This window comes from Lepus europaeus, chromosome 17, assembly GCF_033115175.1.
Source record: "Lepus europaeus isolate LE1 chromosome 17, mLepTim1.pri, whole genome shotgun sequence".
Classification (NCBI taxonomy): domain Eukaryota; kingdom Metazoa; phylum Chordata; class Mammalia; order Lagomorpha; family Leporidae; genus Lepus; species Lepus europaeus.
The window spans coordinates 36860474-36883074 of NC_084843.1; the positions used below are offsets into that span (position 1 = coordinate 36860474).

The 22601-nt window shown below is 40.0% G+C and overlaps 1 protein-coding gene across 2 annotated transcripts in view; it reads right to left on the reverse strand.

The window, feature by feature from the left end:
- BTAF1 (B-TFIID TATA-box binding protein associated factor 1) overlaps nt 1-22601 on the reverse strand; it is a 97930-nt gene that overhangs the window by 2228 nt on the left and 73101 nt on the right. For both annotated transcript variants that reach the window (XM_062215060.1, XM_062215061.1), the window contains 14 exons: nt 22016-22164; nt 20066-20218; nt 19064-19185; nt 18805-18972; nt 16542-16619; nt 16273-16402; nt 14293-14434; nt 14066-14196; nt 10837-10962; nt 7859-8011; nt 2878-3089; nt 1216-1375; nt 705-875; nt 1-121 (listed from right to left, as the gene is read on the reverse strand). The exon at nt 1-121 is cut by the window's left edge and continues 2228 nt beyond it. In XM_062215060.1, coding sequence (XP_062071044.1) covers nt 1-121; nt 705-875; nt 1216-1375; nt 2878-3089; nt 7859-8011; nt 10837-10962; nt 14066-14196; nt 14293-14434; nt 16273-16402; nt 16542-16619; nt 18805-18972; nt 19064-19185; nt 20066-20218; nt 22016-22164 — 2016 coding nt within the window. The remainder of the gene's footprint in view (nt 122-704; nt 876-1215; nt 1376-2877; nt 3090-7858; nt 8012-10836; nt 10963-14065; nt 14197-14292; nt 14435-16272; nt 16403-16541; nt 16620-18804; nt 18973-19063; nt 19186-20065; nt 20219-22015; nt 22165-22601) is intronic.

The following is a 22601-nucleotide window of genomic DNA, read 5'->3' on the forward strand; positions in this document are numbered from 1 at the left end:
TTTCCAGGCTGTATTCTGAATCATATTGCTCCTGATCCCAAAGATCACTCAGATTTTCAAGAATTGACTTCATACTTGCTCTTCCAGAAGTAGAGGTGTCAGCTTTTTCTGTTTTGCCATCCTTAAGAAACAATTGTAAAAAGATAAAATGAGAGATCACTAACTTCAGAAATTGTTTCTTTAAAATACCACACCTATTTCTAACACTGTATTTATTCAACAGTTAAACTCTTCAAGTTACTACAAAATTCGTGAGCTCAAAAGGGTTTTCTCATAGTGCTAGTGCTCATTCTCTCTCCAGTCTTGAGAAAGATTACTGAAAATGTATATTATTATTAAACTATACATGGATTTCACATTGTTTACTTCAAAAATATACACACACGTTTGCATGCACACACATTAACTAAATCAAAAGGTACATTAACAGGAGGCAGCGTTAGAAACCCCCATCCAAGAGTCTGACTGCAGTGAGAAGCTGTCTTCAGCAGAAAAAAAAGCAGCCTGAGGCAAGACACTAGAGATAACCACCAAAACATCCTCTGGTATGCTGAAGACTTTCATCTGGGCACCAAAAATTCCTACAAAGGGTTATCTAATGAATATTAAAATGAGTATCGTTTGTTGCTGCCTTTAATACTTTCACTTAGCAGTCACAGGAAGCCTGTGAGCTTATTAAATAGAAAATTGTTTTAACTCCTTACCTTATCAAGAGTAAACAAATCAAGAAGTTGATCAGTCCCCATACTCTGCAAACTAGAATTCTCTTGGCTAATAACAGTATTTGCTATGTTCATCTTGAATTTCTGCAAACCCATTATTTTTTCTTCCAGTGTTCCTCTGGTTATCAGTCGATACACGTTAACCACACGTTTCTGAATGAGAAAAATAGTTAAGCAACTATAGCACAAACTGATAAGCTTTGAGGTTCACTAAATCAAGGGGCTTAGTCTATTTTCTACTACCTAATCAAGACTTGATTTCCATCTTGTCTGGTTCCAGGAGCTCAAAATGTTTGCAAAAGCCACAGAATTACTAGGAATGGACAATGACCCAAGTTTTCCTAGCCTAAGCATCTCATTTAATGCATGAAGAAGTCGTTGAAAGACTTGTCCAAGGTCATAACAATTGTTAAGGTCAGGCTAAGAGTTTGAACCTAGGCTTCCTTTTTTGGGCAGTGCATAAGTTAACACCTGAAAACAGGTGACTTTTTACCTGCCCAATGCGATGTGCCCGGTCCATGGCTTGTAGATCTCGCATAGGATTCCAGTCGTGCTCCACAAATACCACCGTGTCAGCACCAGTCAAGTTAAGCCCCAGGCCACCAACATGAGTTGTAAGTAACAGAACATCTATGGATGGATCATTGTTGAACCTAAAAACATAGATATCAAAAAATCAGACAGTTAATTTCTAAGACTTATATAAAATAAGCTATTTAATAAGAGTACAAAAGAAAACATGACTTTAAAAATCCATGACAGGGCCGGCGCCGTGGCTTAACAGGCTAATCCTCCACCTTGCAGCACCGGCACACCAGGTTCTAGTCCCGGTTGGGGCGCCGGATTCTATCCCGGTTGCCCCTCTTCCAGACCAGCTCTCTGCTATGGCCCGGGAGTGCAGTGGAGGATGGCCCAAGTCCTTGGGCCCTGCACCCGCATGGGAGACCAGGAGAAGCTCCTGGCTTCGGATCAGCGAGATGCGCTGGCCGCAGCGGCCATTGGAGGGTGAACCAACGGCAAAAGGAAGACCTTTCTCTCTGTCTCTCTCACTATCCACTCTGCCTGTCAAAAAAAAAAAAAAAAAAAAAATCCATGACAGACATCTCTGAGTTGAAGTGAGTGAGTTGAAAACATCCTCTTTTAATATACCTAACATCTTTAGTAGAAAGAATGCATCCTAAAGCTTGTCAGAAATTTCAAACAAATAAGACAAGGTGAGTTGCATTTGATAATATCAGGTAAAGATTAAGTTGCAAAATTAATTAAACACTAGTTATAACTAAGACAAAACCCAAACATGAACCTTCATAAGAATGAAAACAGAAGAGTGGGAAACAAGCTAGATTTTTTTAGGGAAGGTACAATGTAAGAGTGTTAAAGGTTGTGCCTATTGTGCTAGCCCTGGAAGTTCCTAGTAGCTTCTAGGAAAAAAACCGCAACTTCACCAAGCAACCATTTATTACATTCTTACTATGAGTCAAGCAATTAGCTTTATATTTTATTAATGCATTATGCTATTTATCAGAACAGTGTTTGTGAACATATTACAGACCTTATTTCAGAGAGAATGAGAACAATGCTTATTCAGGAATCAAACATGGGTCTGTCTGCCCTCAAACTCCCTTGTGGGTCTCTAACTGTATCATGCCTAACAATCTCTTAGGGATGCTGATTAAAAATACCCACTCTTGAAGTGAGCAGGTTTGAGAGAACCAAAAAATCTGCATTTAAAAAAGGCAACCCCTGAGATTTTTAAAACAGAACTTGCAAGACCATATTCAAGAAGCTGCACTCATTGATCCTGCTTTCTAGATGAGCCAGCTTCCAACTTCTTTTCAGCAGAGGTAGGTTCAGGAAGGAGCTTTGATTTAAGCCATTTGCTTCCTATCACCATAACCCCTCCTCCCCCGCAACAAAAGCGTTTCAGAGTGCTTTTCCTAATGTAGTCATGTTTTTTCACTTACCGTGCAAATAAACCATTCAATTGTATTTCTAAAGTTCTATATTTAAAGGGGGATTTATTTGGGTTGAGTTGCATAAGAAACACATTTGCAGAGAGTTAGCCAATGAAAGTTGTCATGAGGCAAGCTGCCATGTAAGTAATAATGTATTGACTACAGACTGATTTATAATGATAGTTTTAGAAGCCACTTACCGAGAAACAATGGAATGCCTCTGACCAGGGGGTATGCTACCATCTAATCTCAAGTACGTTACAGAGGGCAAGTGTGGCTTGAGAAGATCATGTTCCACAATGTCAAGCATGCTTTTCAGCTGACAGAAGATCAGTATCCTATGCTGGGCCACAACAGACTCTGTGCCACTCTCGGAAGTGCCACCATTTCCCAAACCACAGTCCAGCAGCAACTTGGGAGGAAACAAAACATTACACAGGTGTTTAATAAAAGCAGATAACTACTCTTCCTGTTAACAAGTAGTTCTTTCTGTGGCAAGAAAAGGTCATAGCTGAAACCTGGAGAGCAGATTAGCACTAGGGAATGTGATCTGCAGTTTGTGGAACTAGCTTGTTTTTTTTTTTTTTTTTTTGACAGGCAAAGTTAGTGATTGAAAGAGAGACAGAGAGAAAAGTCTTCCTTCCATTGGTTCAGCCCCCAAATGGCCACTGTGGCCAGCGCAGTGCACCAATCCAAGTCCAGGAGCCAGGTGCTTCTCCTGGTCTCCTATGGGGTGCAGGGCCCAAGCACTTGGGCCATCCTCCACTGCCTTCCCAGGCCACAGCAGAGAGCTGGACTGGAAGAGGAGCACCCGGGACAGAATCCGGCGCCCCGACCAGGACTAGAACCCAGGGTGCCGGCACCGCAGGCAGAGGATTAGCCAAGTGAGTCGTGGCGCTGGCCGGAACTAGCTTTCAGTTAGGTGCTCAGGCTTAAAGCACTGTGTTCACCATTTCAGGAGGTTATCTAATATCACAAACCTGAAAGATAACTAGCTGTATTAAGTATATCTGAATAGGGGCCGGCACTGTAGTGTAGCGGGTAAAGCCTCTGCCTGCAGTGCCAGCATCCATATGAGTGACAGTTTGAGTCCCACCTGCTCCACTTCCGATCCAGCTCTCTGCTATGGCCTGGGGAAGCAGAAGACGGCCCAACTACTTGGGCCTCTGCACCCATGTGGGAGACCCAGAAGAAGCTCCCGGCTCGGGATTGACTCAGTCCCTGCCGTTGCGGCCAACTGGGGAGTGATCCAGCAGATCTAAGATCTCTCTCTCTGCCTCTCCTCCCTCTGTGTAACTCTTTCAAATAAATAAATAAATAAATAAAATTTTTTTAAAGATCTGACTAAAAAACGCACCTAAGACTTTTTCTCTCAGTCCGCACTCACTGATATCCCTAACATAACCTTGCCCAGTAGCTGCACTAGTGGATATGCGGAGTTTGTTTGGGAATGCGTATTCCTGTCTGGAAGGCAAACTGATAATCCTGATTTCCCAATTTCTTTTAACCTGAGTCTGCCCTGAGAGACTCTAGTTTAGGGTCTTGAAAAGTTGATAATTAAGATTCTAGAAAACGGTTACCAAGCCACCTACTATGGGCATCTGAGAGGCCAGTTGCCTTCCTAAACAGCATTTCGACTTTATCTTGTCCTAACTTCAGCAATGGCTAAATAACCCCCACATTTTATTTAAAGATTCCTCATATAAAATGGTTTCTAGAGCCTTTTCTCCCCTTATTTATTTTAAAGGCAGGGAGATCGATGAGAGAGAGCTCTCCCAATCATTGGTTCAGTCCCCAAATGCTAACAGGCTCAAAGTAGCTGGGTAATTACTACCATCATGGGAGACTTGGGTTCCGTTCTGGGCTACTGGCTTTGGTCAGCCTAGCCTAGCCCAGCCCAGCCCAGCCCAGGATGTTGTGGGCATCTGGGAAGATCTCTGTATCTTTTGTTTCCTGTTTAAAAAATAAATAAATAAAGCAGTTTAGGTAAAAACTATAGAAAGAAAAAATGCCAATTATTACTCAAATGTAAATGAAATGTATTTTTTAAGAGAGGGAGGAGATATATAGGTTGGCACATGCTCACTCGGACTTACCTCCAATGGTAGAACTAGAAATGTGCCAGGGGATTTCAACTCAATCTTACCAAGGAGGCAGGTACCAATGCCAGCGCACTTGGTAAAGGGATAAGTATAAATACACAACCGATCAAAAAGATAGGGTATGTGTCAAAGAGATTTCACAAATAAGACCAGTGTAAGCAAATAATGAAGGATAGAATTAAAAGGGAGAGAATGATCCTGCGGGGGAAGCAGGACACACAGCAGACTCATAGAATGGCAAACGCCCAAAACAGCACTCCTGCCTCAGAATCAACCCTTGGGACATTCCGATCTGGCTAAAAGGTCCATGAGAGTCTCACAGGCATGGAAAGGCATGACACGGTGGCAAAAAACAATCTAAATGAAAGATCCTGGAACAAGACCCCAGCAGAAGGAACAGGCCATCAAGGAGAGAGGCGCCTTTCTCTGAAGGGAGGAAGGAACCTCCACTGTGATATGGCCTTGACTAAACGAGTTCAGAGTCGGTGAACTCAAGGGGCTTCCATAGCCTAGACAGCTCATAGCAAGAGTCTTGGGTGATTGCTGACGTCATAAATAAGAGTGCCAATTGTTAAATCAATGGGAGTCACTGGGTACATGCTCCCCACGTAGGATCTCTGTCTTTAATGTGTTTTACTATGAAACTTAAAAACACTACTATTCGAACAATACCCTATACCTTGAGCGGTTGTGTGAGTGCAGCCTGTTGAAATCCTTGCTTAGTATATACTAAGTTGATCTTCAGTATATGAAGGTAATTGAAAATAAAACTCGATGAAGGGCGGGATGGGAGAGGGAGATGGGAGAGGGAGATGGGGGAGGGCGGTAAGCCACAACAAGACAAAAGTTGCACTTTGTAAATTCACATTTATTAAAAAAAAATGACTATATAACAAAAAAAGAATACCCTTTTAGTATTTTTTATGTTCTACTTAAAACTATTGGTTGAACCCTGTAATTAATACACAATTATTCTTAGGTGTTTAATTAATGCTATAACTACTACTCAAATAGTATTTTACACTTTGTGTTTCTGTGTGGGTGCAAACTGTTGAAATCTTTACTTAGTATATGCTAAATTGATCTGCATATAAAGATGATTGAAAATTAATCTTGATGTGAATGGAAGAGGAGAGGGGGGGTGGGAGAGAGGAGTGTTGTGGGTGGGAGGGTAGTTATGGGGGAGGGGGGGAGCTATTGTAATCCATAAGCTGTACTTTGGAAATTTATGTTCATTAAATAAAATTTTAAAAAATGAAATGTATTTTTTAATTTGAAAACAGATCTAATTAGCTGGTTCCTTGAGTAAGTGTATCTTTTAGCTTTATCTAATGCACCAACCATGAAAAAAATAAACACTGTGTAGACAAGCCTATAGTAAAGTTTGGTCAAACAAGTTTGTGAAAAATGCGTATTATGGGGCTAGTGCTGTAGCCTAGCAGGTAAAGCTGCTGCCTGCAGTGCTGGCATCCCATATGGATACCAGGATGCCAACTCAAATCTCGGCTGCTCCACTCTGATCGAACGCTCTGCTATGGCCCAGGAAAGCAGTAGAAGATGGCCCAAGTCCTGGGGCCCTGCACGCACATGGGAGATCCAGAAAAAGCTCCTGGCTTCAGATCAGCCCAACTCTGGCCATTGCAGCCTTTTGGGGATTGAACCAGCAGATGGAATTCTGACTTTTCTTTCTGTAACTCTTTCAAATAAATAGTTCTTCAAACAAAATGCATTTATGAAAAAAAACTATACACCAACTGCAAAAGTTCTAGCATGAAAATAAAATTTTTATTTAATCACCAGAGACAGAGAAAGACAATGTATGAGTGTGCTCCTATTCACTGTTCACTCTTTAAATGCCTGCACTCAGCCCTGGCTGAACCAAAGCTAGGAGACACAAACTCAATTCAACTCTCCCACATTCGTGGCAGGCACCCAATTACTCAAACCATCACTGGGTCTGTATTAGTACGTGGTAGAGTAGGGAGCTGTATGTAGGCAATGAAACCAGGCACTCTGAATATGGGAGGTTGGCGTCCTAACAGGAGGGGCTGCCCACCTCTATACTCATCTTTTAATTCCAGTTTCCACAAACTTCTTGAAATCGCAGCATATAAAATGCAAATGATCACTGCAGTGGCCGGAGCTGGACCAGGCTAAAGAGTACAGGGGCCCAAGGACTTGGGTCATCTTCCATTGCTTTCCCAGGCACATTAGCAGGAAGCTGGATCAGAAATGGAGCAGCCGGGACTCAAACTATATGGGGATACTGGCACTGCAGGTGACAGCTTTATCTGCTATTACACAGTGTCGGGCTCGTCTTACCACAATTTTTAAAAAAGCTTTATCAAAAGTTTTAACAAGCTGGAGCCAGCTTTATGGTACAGTAGGTTAGGCTTTTGCCTGTCATGCCAGCGACCCAAATGAACAAAGGTTCAAGTTCTAGCTGCTTCACTTAAAAAAATTATTAATTTTTTCAAAGGCAGAGCTACAGAGACAGAGGTCTTCCTACCACTGGTTCACTCCCCAAATGGATGCAATGGCAGAGTTGGGCTGATCCAAAGCCAGGAGCTTCTAAGAGTGTCTTCTGGGTCTCCCATGTGGGTGCAAGGGCCCAAGTCCTTGAGCCATCCTCTGCTGCTTTCCCAGGCATATTAGCAGGGAGCTGTATTGGAAGTGAGGCAGCTACGTCCTGAACTGTACCCATATGGGATGCCGGCACTGCAGGCGGCAGCTTTACCCACTATGCCACAGCACCAGTCCCCAAGCTGCTCCACTTTTGATCCAGCTCCCTACTCATGCAACCGGGAAAGCAGAGGAAGATGGCCCAAGTGCTTGGGCCCCTGCACCCATGTGGGAGACCCAGAGGAAGGTCCTGGCTGTTGCAGCTATTTGTTGAGTGAATCAGACAACAAATCTCTCAATCTCTTCCTCTCTGTATTTTCAAATAAATACATACTTAAAAATTTTTTTAACAAATCAAAAATAAAATATATGGTAAACACTGGTTTTTAGGGATATGCCAAATTACCTACTCTTACACATTAGGTACACACACTTAACACTTAAAAAACATACGTACTTGTTTCAAAGCTGAGAGTTTAGGAGCATGTTGAATATCATGAAGAGAAGAATTCTGAACTGCCAGCTTTTCAGTAGTGCTCTTGAACTCTGGATGTTGAGATGTTAAGACTAATGCTGGATGGTTGCACAATTTACGCAGGTACTGCAATGCCTTTAAAAGGGAAAAAAAGTACACACAAGTTAATTTCATCTACTAGAAATGTTTGTATCTCTATCTTTTCCTAGCTATTACATGTATCTAGAATGCCTTTCTCCCTCAGCCAATTCCTAATCATTGTTCAAAAACCAGTTCAAATGTCTCAGCTATGATGCCTGGGTAACTTATACATGAATATACCTCAAAAAGTTCATGGAAAACTGTACTAAGTATTTATTTATATAGATATATTTATTTTTATTTACTTAAAAGGCAAAGTTGAGGTTGCAGCCTGTGGCACCAGCATCCCATATGGCACTGGCTTGTGTCCTGGCTGCTCCACTTCCAGTCCAGCTCCTCCTAATATGCCTAGGAAGGCAGTGGAAGATGGCCCAGGAGCTTGGGCCCTGCCACCCATGTGGGAGACCTGCAAGAAGTTCCTGGCTCCTGCTTTCAGCTGGCCAAGCCATTGTGGTTGTGGCCACTGGGGAGTGAACCAGCAGACAGAAAATCTTTGTCTTTCCCTCTGCCTTTCAAGTAAATAAATCTTAAAAAAAATTATAAAAAAAAAAAAAAAAAGGTAGAGTGACACAAAGATCTCCCATTTACTGATTCACACCCCACATGGCTACAACAGAAAGCTGTCACTCCACCTTTCTTCATTTTTTTAATAATTTTTTTTTTTTAAGATTTACTTGAAAGCCATGAACTGCATCTGGGTCTCCCAGGCAGGAACCCAAGTACCTGATCCATCATTTGCTGCTTCCCAAGGACATTAGCAGGGAGCTGGATCAGAGGCAGAGGATCTGGGACTCCAACATATGGGATATGGGACATGGACATCCTAAGCTGTGGCTTAACTCACTGCATGACAATGCTCTGCGCCCCAGGTAGTTTATTTTGATGCCCACCCCCCCCCCCCCCAAAAAAAAAACCTTGAAATCCTTGTGGAAACTTTTCTTTTTTTTAGAATTTTTTAAAATTTATTTATTTATTTATTTATTTATTTATTTATTTTTTGACAGGCAGAGTGGACAGTGAGAGAGAGAGAGACAGAGAGAAAGGTCTTCCTTTTGCCATCGGTTCACCCTCCAATGGCCACCACGGCCAGCGCACCGCGCTGATCTGAAGGCAGGAGCCAGGTGCTTCTCCTGGTCTCCCATGGGGTGCAGGGCCCAAGCACTTGGGCCATCCTCCACTGCACTCCCTGGCCACAGCAGAGAGCTGGCCTGGAAGAGGGGCAACCGGGACAGAATCCGGCGCCCTGACCGGGACTAGAACCCGGTGTGCCGGCGCTGCAAGGCAGAGGATTAGCCCAGTGAGCCACGGCGCCGGCCTGGAAACTTTTCATAATACATATTTTCATTAACTTTCTGAAGGCTCCTCATATACATGGACTTCAAAATTTTTGCACAAAGATAAACTATCTTTTAATCCCATTTTCCATAAACTTTTTCAGACACCCTGTGCATTTATATTCTGTGTAAACTGCACTGTTTGTCTCTCCCACTTAACAATGAGCTTCTCCTAACAAAAAGTATGCCATATTCACCAGCTCCTTTAAAACTCTTCCCACAAAGTGCCTCATAATACACAGAGAGATGCTTCTAGAAACAGGCATCATCTCCTTAAAGAAGAATTTCTTAAATTTCAATGGGTGTAAATGTTTACTGCAAACCTGTCCCATCTAAATCAGTGCATTTGGTACAGGAAGAGCAGAGTCTAGGGGATTGTTTCATGTGGTTGTGTTTGAGAAACAGTACCCTTTGTGGTCTCTCACAACTAGCTTTTTTCCCTTTCCTATCTTTAAAAATGCTACAGTATTCAATTTATTGGTGGGAAGATTTCTATGGTTAAATACTTCAGGAGGGGGAAAAAAAAGGTGAACTGACACTTGCCATTTGTTTTTCATTTGCTATTTGCTTGACCATATGAGGCATGACCCATTTTAGGACTCCTGTACTTTTTCTATCTTCTTCCTTGAATCACTTCCCCCTTCATGTCTGTATGCCTAAATCTTCAGTCAAATGTCACCTTCTCAGTGATGTGGTCCCTGACCCCTCCATTTAAAAACCACAGTTTTAGGGCTGGCACTGTGGCGTAGTAGGCGAAGCCTCTGCCTGTGGTGTCAGCATCCCATATGGGCTCCGGTTCAAGTCCCAGCTGCTCTACTTCCAATCCAGCTCCCTGCTAATAGCCTGGGAAGGCAGCTAATGATGGCCCAAGTGCTTGGGCCCCTGCACACACATGGGAGACCTGGAAGAAGTTCTTGGCTCCTGGCTTCAAATCAGCCCAGCTCCAGCTATTGTAGCTATTTGGGGAGCGAACCAGCAAACGGAAGAGCTCACTCTGTCTCTTCTTCTGTCTGTAACTTTGTCTTGCAAATATAAATCTTTAAAAATAAATAAAAACCACAGCCTACTGTAGATTAATATACTGTATTACCCCATTTCCTGCTTTATTTTCTCTTGCAAATATGTATTTTACTTTTTTTTTTTTCATCTCTACAAGGGAAGGAGTCTGTTCTGTCTACTGCTTTAATAAATTCTGCAGTTTAGAAAAATTAATAGCATAAGGTAATTGCCCAAATAGTTTTTAAATGGAAAATAAAAGATTCTCTAAGAATGTTTTCATATAATATACATTTTGTATACTTAATTTTAATATAAAGTATAATTTATAATTGTTAATATTAAATAGGTACTTTAACCTATTTAATGTATATTATATCGTATTATTTAACCTACAGTATTAAAAAAATTAAAACAGTACCATCTTCTATATACAAATGGCCCCAGTGAAGAACGTTCAACACTGAATAAGTAGATTATAGTGCATACCTGGAATACATGGCCTGTAGCTTTAAGCTTTGGTTTTTCAGTTTCTTCAGAAAGTGTAACTGAAGAAACCGTTTCATCAACATCACACTTGGCACGAGACTTTGCAAAATCTTCATAGAGCTGAACCTGTAAAATCATCCCCATGAATGTAGTCAGTGTGTTTTCACTTGTCCAAAATAAATCACTAGGAAAGGCTAGTAGGAGTAGTAATTCAAAACAGCCATTATTAATGAAAAGAAATGATATTGATATATGATATGATATGTGTAAATCACTACTAATGTTATAGCTTATCCATCCCCCTTTGGTAAGTTCCTCTAACATTTCATTTAGAAAACAAGTATTAAAAATGATGTTTGGCCAGCACCATGTCTCAATAGGCTAATCCTCCACCTTGCGGCGCCGGCACACCGGGTTCTAGTCCCGGTCGGGGCACTGGATTCTGTCCCGGTTGCCCCTCTTCCAGGCCAGCTCTCTGCTATGGCCCGGGAAGGCAGTGGAGGATGGCCCAAGTGCTTGGACCCTGCACCCCATGGGAGACCAGGAGAAGCACCTGGCTCCTGCCTTCAGATCAGCGCAGTGCACTGGTCGCAGTGTGCCAGCCATTGGAGGGTGAACCAACGGCAAAAGGAAGACCTTCCTCTCTGTCTCTCTCTCTCACTGTCCACTCTGCCTGTCAAAAAAAAAAAAAAAAAAGAAAAGTTTGGCTGCTAAAATATTAAAATACTAGCCAAACAGTCCTTTGTTCCTTCATTGTTAACAAAAACATGTTACCAATAAAAAGAACCTAAATCCTTACATGTAAATGAGAACAATATTCCTTATTTGGAGTGACATAGTCAAGACCCTTTAAATATGTTCCAAGAGACAAATTTTTAGAAGATTTTTACTGCTAGACTAAAAACTGAAATTGATCACATTTGAAACATTACTTTGGGGTCTGGGTTTCTGCCCTGTACATGCTGAAATAATGTTAAGTGCAGAGAAAATTTACAGAACTAAAGAACAGTCAGAGAATAAAAATGAATGAATGTTACAACCATCTGGGGCTCCCTTCTTTCAAATATTTGCATGTGTTACTCCAGGTCATCACCATACATATTTCTCATATGGCATCTTTTCTTTACTATAACTACTTTAAAAACTCTCTATTATATTCTCCCTTTAATGTGCTTTTCAAGAAATATTAACCCAATTTTAGCAAATCAACAGGAAGCCAGAGAGATGAGATGGATATTATAGAAGAATCACAGAGCTCTCAGCCTCCAGACTAGTAAAATGCCCACTAAATCCAAGTTGAATAGATCAATACTGGCTCTCATGTTAACTATACATTGAAGGATGAGATATGCAAATTTCTGGGTATGTCTGTATATCTTTTACTCATATGACTATATTGAATCAATTCCTACTGTTCAAATAGATTGATGCACACTGGCCTATCACATAAACATTCAGAGGGAATGGTACTGTGGCACGGCGGGTAAAACTGCTGTCTGCAGTGCTAACATCCCATATGGGCACCGGTTCAAGTCCTGGCTGCTCCACTTCCAATCCAGCTCTCTGCTATGGCCTGGGAAAGCAGTGGAAGATGGCCCAAGTGTTTTTGGCTCCCTGCACTTGAACAGGAAACCTGGCCGGGCTCCTGGCTTTGGATCAGCACAGCTCCAACTGTTGTGGCCACTTGGGAAATGAACTAGTGGATGGAAAACCTCTCTCTCTGCCTCTCTGTAATTCTGCCTTTCAAATAAATATATCTTAAAAAAAAAAAGCCAAAAAATTCTTAGAGGCCATATCTTACTAAGCACTAGTTTCCACTTACATTGTTAAAAATTAAGTACAAGCGAAGACTCAACAATAAATTTCTTTAATAGCAGTCTCTATGTACAAAAGCAGAACTGTACAGAGGGCAACATTTATTTTGAATGGATAGAGGCAACACAGTACTTCAAAAGGGATGAAGTCCCACAGACCATGGTCTGAAACTCTGCCCTCATCTATTTTTTAGCTCTATGACTATGGGCAGCATACTTAAATTTTCGGAGTTCTGCTTTCTTATTTGCAAAAGTGAAGATGAACAATACCTATAATGCTGTTGTGAGGATAACATCCACAGGTAAACATTTGGCCTTAATAAACACAGGCTTACAGTACTCCCCCCTCTTATCCTTAGTTTCACTTCCCATGACTTCATTTACACATGATCAAAAAATATTAAGTGAAGAATTCCAGAAATAAACTATTAAATTTTAAATTGTGTACAATTCTGAGTGGTGTGATGAACTTCCCTGCTATCCTGCTCCATCCCTCCTGGGATGTGTATACTATCTGTTCATTTGTCACTTGGCAGCTGTGTTGGTTATCAGGTTGGCTATTGTTGCATCATGGTGCTTGTGTTCATGTCACTCTTTATTTTACAATGACCTAAACACACAAAGGTAGTGATACTGGCAATTTGGAAATGCCAAAAATAAAAACAAAAACAAAACCCCACATATCATAAGTGCTTCCTTTAAGTGAAAAGGTGAAAGTTCTCAAAAAGGAAAAAAAAATCATATTTAGGTCGCTAACATTTATGTTAAGAACAAAACACAGGGGTTCAGTACTATCCACAACCTCAATCTCACTCACTAGGGGTCTTGAATGGATTCCCCATGGAGAAAGAGGGGTATATTTCTCATCAATTTAACCTTGCAACCTTTTTCTTAAAGTTTTTTCTTTTGGAAAGAGTTTCAAGGACAGAAAGACAGAGAGAAATCTTTCATCTGCTGGTTCACTCCCCAAATGGCCACAACAGTTGGAGCTGGGCTGATCTGAAGCCAGGAGCTTCTTTCTGGGTCTCCCACACGGGAGCAGAGGCCCAAGCACTTGGGCCATCTTCCACTGCTTTCCTAGGATCAGAAGTGGAGCAGCCAGAACTCAAACTGGTTCCCATATGGGATGCTAGAGCTGCAGCTGGTAGACCCACCTTGCAAATTTTTAAATTAACTAGATGCATAAGAAAGCAAATTATGATACTGAATTTTGTCTTAATGTCATATTCAAAATGCACACATCTAAACTCATAGCCATAGAGCCAAACAAATTTATTTAGGCCTCATCTACATCTGTTTGAGATAATACTCCATAAAGTATATGGAAGTAGAAACTACATTACTACATAAAACTTACACAAAAACACTGTGCTAGTAAACATACCACAAACAACCATAATCACCAGAATTCTAACCTGGAGAGGACTGAGAGTGCAATAATAGTCTTGAATAATTTTAGGTGGAAGATCTTGTAAAACATCTTCTTTCATTCTTCTTAAAAGAAATGGTAGTACTTGCCGGTGCAGTGCATCCATTGCAAGAACACCTGTTTATAGTTAAAGCGCATTATGGATTCAGAAAAGCTAGAAATAAATTATATCCAACTTGCATAAAAGGGTTTATAATTATAACTCTTTCATACCTGCTTCTTGTTCTCGACTGGAGCTTCGAGCATCCCTACTTGCTAATATAGGTTTACCATATCGAGCAGCAAACTGGCGTTCAGTACCCAAAAATCCTGGCATGAGGAAATCAAATAATGACCACAGCTCCAAAACATTGTTCTGAATATAAAAAAGGAACACCAATTATCTTTTTTTGCAGAGATTATTTCCTTAACACTTAATAAACTTGAAATTATGAAAGCCCATTATAATGACAGAGATGAGAGATTATCACATTTTTAGGTATATGGCATAAGTCTCTTATTTTGTAAAATTCAGATCAGTATCCTTGGAGAAAACATTGTATCCTCTAGTTATTGGGAAAATCCTCTAGTGTCCTCCACCAGAATAGGCCTTGGTCCAAAGTGTTTATTTTCTACTGCTGGTATCTATGAAGTAGTAAATAGAAGTGCAGAAAGATGCGTAAGTTTCTGACTCTTTTAATATATTGTTGATACTCAAATTTACAGCAAGATTTAAGGAATTTGGCTGGCCTCATCATCTCATCAAAAGAAAACCTGCAGGAGTTTAGTTAGTAAGACAGATCTACCTAGCACTTATGGGTCACAAAAAAATGAGTTATTTCCTATTCTGTTGAAGATTCATGAAGAAAAAAAGGAATTCAGCACTTTCTCCTTTTGGATGCTTTCTCAATATATGTGTATCCTAAGGTATTCTTTCACCCCCTCTCTTCTAGAAGCCCTCCTCACCCTCTTCAGGCTTTGAGTCACTGTACTGGGCTGCCCTCCTGTATGGACACTCTTCTAATCCAACTCTGCCTCTATCCCTGACTCTGCACTGCAGAAACCCACCTTTATAGCTTCAGACCTAAATCATTCAGGTAGAAAAGGAAAAAAAAGAAAAAGGGCCTTTATTGCAAACAAAGCCCCTAAAACATCCCATCCAAATAAAAGCTGGTCTTCTATTTAAAATTACTGTTTCCACTATATAATGTTTTACAAAAGACTGACTTATTTGAAAGGCAGAGTGACATGTTGGGGGTGGGGGAGAGGAAGGGGTTCTGCTTCCCAGGCACACTAGCAGGAAGCTGCATCAGAAACAGAGTAGTGGGGAATCAAACCAGGCATTACAATAAAGAATACATGTGTCCCAAGCTGTGGCTTAACTTGCTGTGTGCTACAAAGCCTGCACCACCATAGAAATAACTTTAAAGCAAAACAAATCTCAGTACTTCAAGCCTAAAAAGTCTGTTTTTTTCCTCTTTTAAACGTACTTAAAAAACAAAACTTCAAACTCTTAATGCTTAAAACAATAAATCCACCACCAAAAATAAATTTAAAAGATAATAAACACACAAAGAACCATTAACTTTTAGAATATGGAAGAATCTTAGCAGTTACTTGGTGTTTTCCCTCCCACTAACTGGAGAACCATCAAGGGTATCTTCCCATCAGAGTAGACAATCCATGCTAGGTGTGAAAATTTCCAACCCATTCTCTGGAGGACAAGACTCAACAGTATGTGAAAACTTCTGCATACCCACCCATCTTTTTTTTTTTTTCCCTTAAGATAAACTTCTGCAATCACTTCCCTTCAATTGGCTCTTGACAGCTATGCACACTTGTACCATACGATGATTCACCACTGAATCAGTTCAAGCTTTTCAATGCTAAATCAGATTGTGGCATAATACTATAGAAAGAAGAAAGGTCAGTGTCGAGTACTATCTGATGTATCTTTCATATTTTGGGCATAAGATTTCAACCTACAGAGCATAAAATTAAATTTTAAAAATGACCTTTAAACCTGGTTTATTCAGATACTGCTATATACCAAATGAACCACTATGAAAGCAATATAATTACAGAAAAATTATCCCTATAAACAAATAAAAAACAAAAACAAAAAAACCTTTCACTAATTAACTGCCATATGGCAAACCTACCTGTCACCTGGCAAATATCTTTGTAAAAACAGGAAAAATAATAACTAATTACCTGAATTGGTGTTCCAGAAAGAATAATCCTGTAATTAGCAGTCAGTTGTTTAACTGCTTTTGATAACTTTGTTTTTCCATTTTTGATGACATGACCTTCATCAAGAATACAGTAGTTAAATTTAATATTTCTAGGGAAGAATAAAGAGAAAATTTAGCATTTTTTACCTTATGTCAGGAACTATACAAAAAGACTCTTTGAAGCAGGAAAACAAAGGGTCTTCCAATTTGATATAAAATTTTTCTAAAGTAAAAAATTTCAGTTCTTACCTAAAGAAATCTATGTCATTCCTTACAACATCATATGAAGCCACTATCAGATTGTGCCTTTTTACTTGATGCTGTAACCTATATTTTTAAAAATTAAATTAAATTAGGAAACAGGGACTCTGAAAAATTTTTAACACAATTTCCAAGGCAGAACCATAGCTAACATCATGTCAGGTTCTTCAACATGCCCACTAAAGACCACACTCCCTTCTGCTTACTATACACATGAGCCTGTCATGTGAAGTTTGCTCTTCCTATGACTTGGCCATGTTGCCCCTTTTCAGTCTGATTAGAAAAGAGTTCAGCACTTGATTCAAAATGTGGTAGACACTTAAATTTCATGTGCTGGCATCTCTTTCATGGGGGCACCAAACTCAGTGGCTATCAATCTCAGGTCCCCATAATCTTCAGTAACAATGAAACATTTGAATCAGATAGAGCCAGTTACAGTATTTTATCCCCTAAGCACAGAGACTGGTTTGAAGGTATGTCCTAAACAAAGGCAGCTAGTCATTTCTTGTATTCATAGAATCATGATGGGGGAACCGGGGGAATGTAGGATTGCCTATGGTCATCTTATCCACAAACCACAGACTGAAATCCAGGAGAGACCAGTAAGTTACAATGTATGGGGAGGAAGAGCAAATAAAGAGTAATCCAAAAGCAGATGAGAGTAATCTAGATGTGCTGAATCAAGAGCCCAGCCCTAAAATTCTCAAGTTAGTAAATTAACTTCCTGTTTGCTTAAGCTACATTGAACTGAATTTCTACAAAGAGACACTACAGTAAATTGCTTACGAGTGCAAATTTTTATTAGCTGCCTGTATCCCAAACTCTGCCCTGCACTTAATTTAGTTAAGTGCCTTTGGATTCCAGCCCTCATACCTTAGATTCTGTATCTTCAAATTTGAACAAAAGTACAGTTCAGAATTGTGGTTGTGAGAATACACAGCTTTTCTAAAGTTTATTTCTTTTTATTAATTTTAAAGCCAGAGTAACAGAGAACAAGCACACATGTGTGCACGGCGCCAGCCCCATAGTGATTCTTAATATAGAAGAATAGCAAATATAAAGATTAATCTGCAACCTATCACTATAACAGTAAGTGATAGGTAAGATGTTGCATCCCCTATCAGAGTGCAAGGGCTTGTCAAGTCCTGGCTCCCCTCCCAATTCTAGCTCCCTGCTAATGTGCAACCTCATGAGGCAGCAAGTCAAGGTATCCTTCAAGTGCCTAGATCTCTTATACTCTCATGGGGAGACCCAGATTGAGTTCTCGGGTTTGGCCCGCCCCCAACCCCAGCTATTGTGGGCAGTTGAGGGGCAAACTGGCAGATGAGAGGTCTCTGTCAAACTCTGATATAAACATTCACATAAACAAATAACTTCTTAAAATCCAGGTTCTGCTTTTTAAAAAGAAAAAAAAAAGTAAATCAAAGATGAACTGAAATAAATGAGACTCTACCCTTCAAAATTTATAGTTAGGAAATAAGAGATTTGGTGTTTAACAGGAATGGAACAAAGATAAAAGAACTCTAAGGGCCGGCACCGTGGCTCACTAGGTTAATCCTCTGCCTGCGGCGCCAGCATCCCATATGGGCACTGGGTTCTAGCCCCAGTTGCTCCTCTTCCAGTCCAGCTCTCTGCTGTGGCCCAGGAGGGCAGTGGAGGATGGCCCAAGTGTTTGGGCCCCTGCATCCGCATGGGAGACCAGGAAGAAACACCTGGCTCCTGGCTTCGGGTCAGCGCAGGACCGGCCGTGGCGACCATTTGGGGGCTGAACCAACGGAAGGAAGACCTTTCTCTCTCTCTCACTGTCTAACTATCTGTCAAATAAAAATAAATAAATAAATAAAAGAACTCTAGTACTGCCAGTGTGACCCAAGAGCATCTTGGAAGAGAGGGAATAAAGAAGGAGCAAGGCAAAAGGAAACTCTTAGGGAAGCAGGTGGAATATGGAAAATATAACTGCAGCACCAAAGAGACACTGTAGTCACAAGATTTCAAACAGGGGATTATAATTGAGTTTGGTTCTTGACAGTTACCCACTTCAACACTTAGAAAGCTCAAATGTACAATGCTAACACACCTGAATTTTGATGAGCCTCAATAACATGTATCTTCTCAAAGTACACTTACCTTCTTAAGTTGAGTCAATTTTCTATGTCTTGTAACCAAAAGAACTAACTAGAAGTACTTCTTAATAAATTTTATTCTTCCAAACTACTTAAAGATTAGACATTTTTTGTTGTATGGTGCTTACCTTATTCTTTCCGTGGGAGGGCCTGTATAATGCAATGGATTCAGATATTCTCTGGAGCAAAATTTACCTACTTCATCCACCCAATGACCTGTTAATGTTGGTGGACAAACCACCAGGGAAGGAAGTGGCATACATTCTGCTAATTTTGATCTTGCATATTCCTGGGCCCTTTACAACAGAAAACATAGTAAGTTAACCAGTTTGCTTACCTTTTATTAGACTTTAGAAATCTAATTCTAAAAATAACATTTTAACTTACCTGTGACAATGATCTCCTGCTAGAATGCAGATGGACTGTAAAGTTTTTCCTAAACCCATGTCATCACACAGAATTCCATGAAGCTTATACTTATTAAGAAATGCTAACCAGTTCACACCATCCTGCAAGGTTGAAGGGTAGAAAGGAGAATTATAAATGTGAACAGATCACAGAAAATAAATTTTTTAAAAATAAAAAAACATTCACATAGGAGCCAGGATGGAAGCACAGAGGGCTATGCGATACTGACATCCCATATCAGAATGCCAGTTTGAGTCATGGCTGTTCCACTTACAATCCAGCTTTCTGCTAATGTACTTGGGAAGGGAATGGAAGATGGCCCATATAACCGGGTCTATGCCACCAGTGTGAGAGACCAGGATGAAATTCCTGGCTCCTGGCTTCTGCCTGCCCCAGATCTGAGCAGTTGTAGCCATTTATGGAGTGAACAGTGGATGGCCTTTCTTTCTTGTAACTCTTTCACATAAATAAATAAATAAATCTTTTAAAAAAGCTTATATAGACAAAAACCTAAAAATCAGAAAAAACATTTATTTATTCATTCATCCAAAAGGGAAAGCAACAGAGGGGCAGGGGAAAGAGGGAATGAGAGGAAGAGGAAGACAGAGAGATCTTCCATTTACTGGTTCACTCCCCAGATGGCTGCAATAGCGAGGTGTGGACCAGGCTGAAGCCAGGAGCCAGGAATTCCATTCTTGTCTCCTATTTGGTTTATCAGGTACATTAACAAGAAGCTGAATTGAAAATGAAGCAGCTGGGACTTGAACCAGCATTCTGGTATGGGCTGCTGCTGTGGCAAGTGGTGGCTTAACCCAGTGTGCCACAATACCAGCTTCCCAAAAAATCTTTATATTAGCAAAAAAGAAATAAATGCGCATAAGACTCTAAACAGATTTTACTAAATCAATTTTTAAAACTTTTCAAAGTACATTTGAAAGACAAAGTCTCTATTCATATTTACAAAATAAGCATAAAACTTACCTGCTGATATTTTCTGAGTTCAGCATTAATTGGGACTGGAATTTTATAATTTTCTAATTTTTTCCCATCTAATAATTGCTCCAAAAAGTGTCGCTCTTTGGCTTTCAACTGGATTAACTCTTCTGACATGTTTGGAGGGTCTGGAATGCCTGCCTAAAATGATTTTTGAGTAGGTATTAAAGCTACTTATTCACATTTTTCATGTTCAGATATATCAAATCATTGTTAGGTTTTACTAAAGCAAATATACAATTAACATATGGTGTAACAGATTGTGAAACACCCACATGACTACTGGAGAAAAAAGAAAAAAAAGGAGCCACAACATCATCCTAGAAGATCCTATATGCCTAATCCTATATACCTAATCATAACCTCTTCTGCTTTCTTAAAGAAATAATTGCACCCCCCAAAGAGGTAATCCTATGATTAACTTTTACAGTAATTTCTTACTTTTTAAAAATACCTTTATCATCTAGGTATGCATCCTAGTTTCTTTTACTGGTTTTAGAACTTCAGAAAAATAGAACTGAATGTTAAGGATTCACTAATATCGCTTTATATATCTATAGAATGTTTTTGCTGCAAAATAAGACCCCACGATTTACATATCTACTCTATTGTTCAAGAATATGTGGATGAATTCCAATTTTAGACTATTATGAGTAATGTTGTAATAAATACTCTTGAAAATGTATCCTGGGGGCCAACACTGTGGTGCAGGGGTTGAAGCTGCCAGCTGCTATGCCAGCATCCCATATGGGCACCGGTTTGAATCCTGGCTACTCTACTTCCAATCCAGCTTCCTGCTAATGCACCTGGGTAATCAGCAGATGATTCAGGTGTTTGGGCCTTTGCACCCATGTGGGAGACCTGGAGGAAGCTCCCGGCTCCAGCATGGCCCAACCCTGGCCAATACAGCCATTTGGGGAGTGAACAACGAATGGAGGATCTCTTTCTCTCTCCTTCTGTGTACCTCTGCCTTTCAAATAAATAAAATAAATCTTAAATATACTATTTCTGTCTTGTGAGTCCACTCCAAAATGGTCCAGTACTAGCCTTGAAGTCTTCTTGTTCCATGCTCTCATAGAGATTTCATTTCCTTTTCACAGTTGTAATTACTATCTTTCAAATTTACTGTTCATTTAAAATTCAGCCCAGGGAAATACAGAAACAATTTTATTTATACAGCAGTATCTACTAATTATCATTGTTTTAGGAACTACTATCTGATTTCTTGTTTTACTTATATTAAAACACTGTGCGCTGAAAGCAGCAGAGGATGACTTAAGTGCTGAGCCCTGCACACAGGTGGGATACTCAGGTGTTCCTGGCTCCTGGCTTTGCCCTGGCAGTTGCAGCCATTTGGAAAGTGAATCAGCTGATGGAAGATCTCTGTCTCTACTTCTCTCTCTGTATCTCTGCCTTTCAAATAAAACAAATCTTTTTTTCTTTTTTTAAAGATTTATTTATTTATTTGAGAGGCAGGGTTACAGACAGAGGAAGAGACAAAGAGGTCTTCCATCCATTGGTTCATTCCCCAAATGGCTCTGAATCCAGGAACCAGGAACTTCTTCCAGTTGTTCCATGTGTGTGCCCAAGTAGTTGAGCCCTCCTTAGCTGCTTTCCCAGGCCAGTAGCAAGGAATTGGATTGGAAGTAGAATAGCCTGGACTTGAACCGGTGGCCATATGGGATGCTGGTGCCGCAGGTGGAGGCTTAACCTACTATGCCACAGTGCTAGCCCCACATAAATCTTTAAAAATAATAATAAAAAAACCTCACTGGGTTAAATAGGAAAAAAGGAACTACTAGAACATAAAAATCTTAATGCTTGTAATAACATTTTCAAAATATTGCTTTTTTTGACATTCTGCTTTTAAAAAGATTAGAAATAATAAGGATAAATACAGAAAATATTAAATCAATAAACCAATTATCTTCAACTTACCTCAAGTGGCATGAGTCTAATCAGTGTTGCAAAGCACTGTGTGGCCATAAATCTTACACTGTCTGTCTGATCACTCATTCTTCCCAACACAGGAACAACTAAAAGGACAATATATGGAACAATGCCAACATCCAGTTGCTCCATTACACCTGAGTTAAGTGATTAAGGAAACTTCAAAATTATTTTGAGGTAGATGTTTTCACAAACACATATACCAATATTCTAAGTTCTATATTACAAAGGAATACACTGGTTGTCCCTTAAGGCCTGTGATACAATTATAATAGCAGTTGCACACTGTTGTTTCTGTGAAAACATTAACTAACTTTCTCATGACTGAAACTGTATTTTTTGTCTGAAAAAGGCCGAAGGGAAGTTTTACAAATTAGATTTCTTAAGACAGAAAGATTCGGACAATCTTCTAGAATTCTAACGTAAAATTTAAGTGAGACAAAGTAAATAAAATAGCGAAACTCGTTATCACACAAAAATTTATTCCAAATTTTCCACCAGATTCTTTTTTCCCCCTCTAATTTTTCTCTCTACCAGATTTTTAACAAACACCAACTGGTTCTAGTGGATCTAC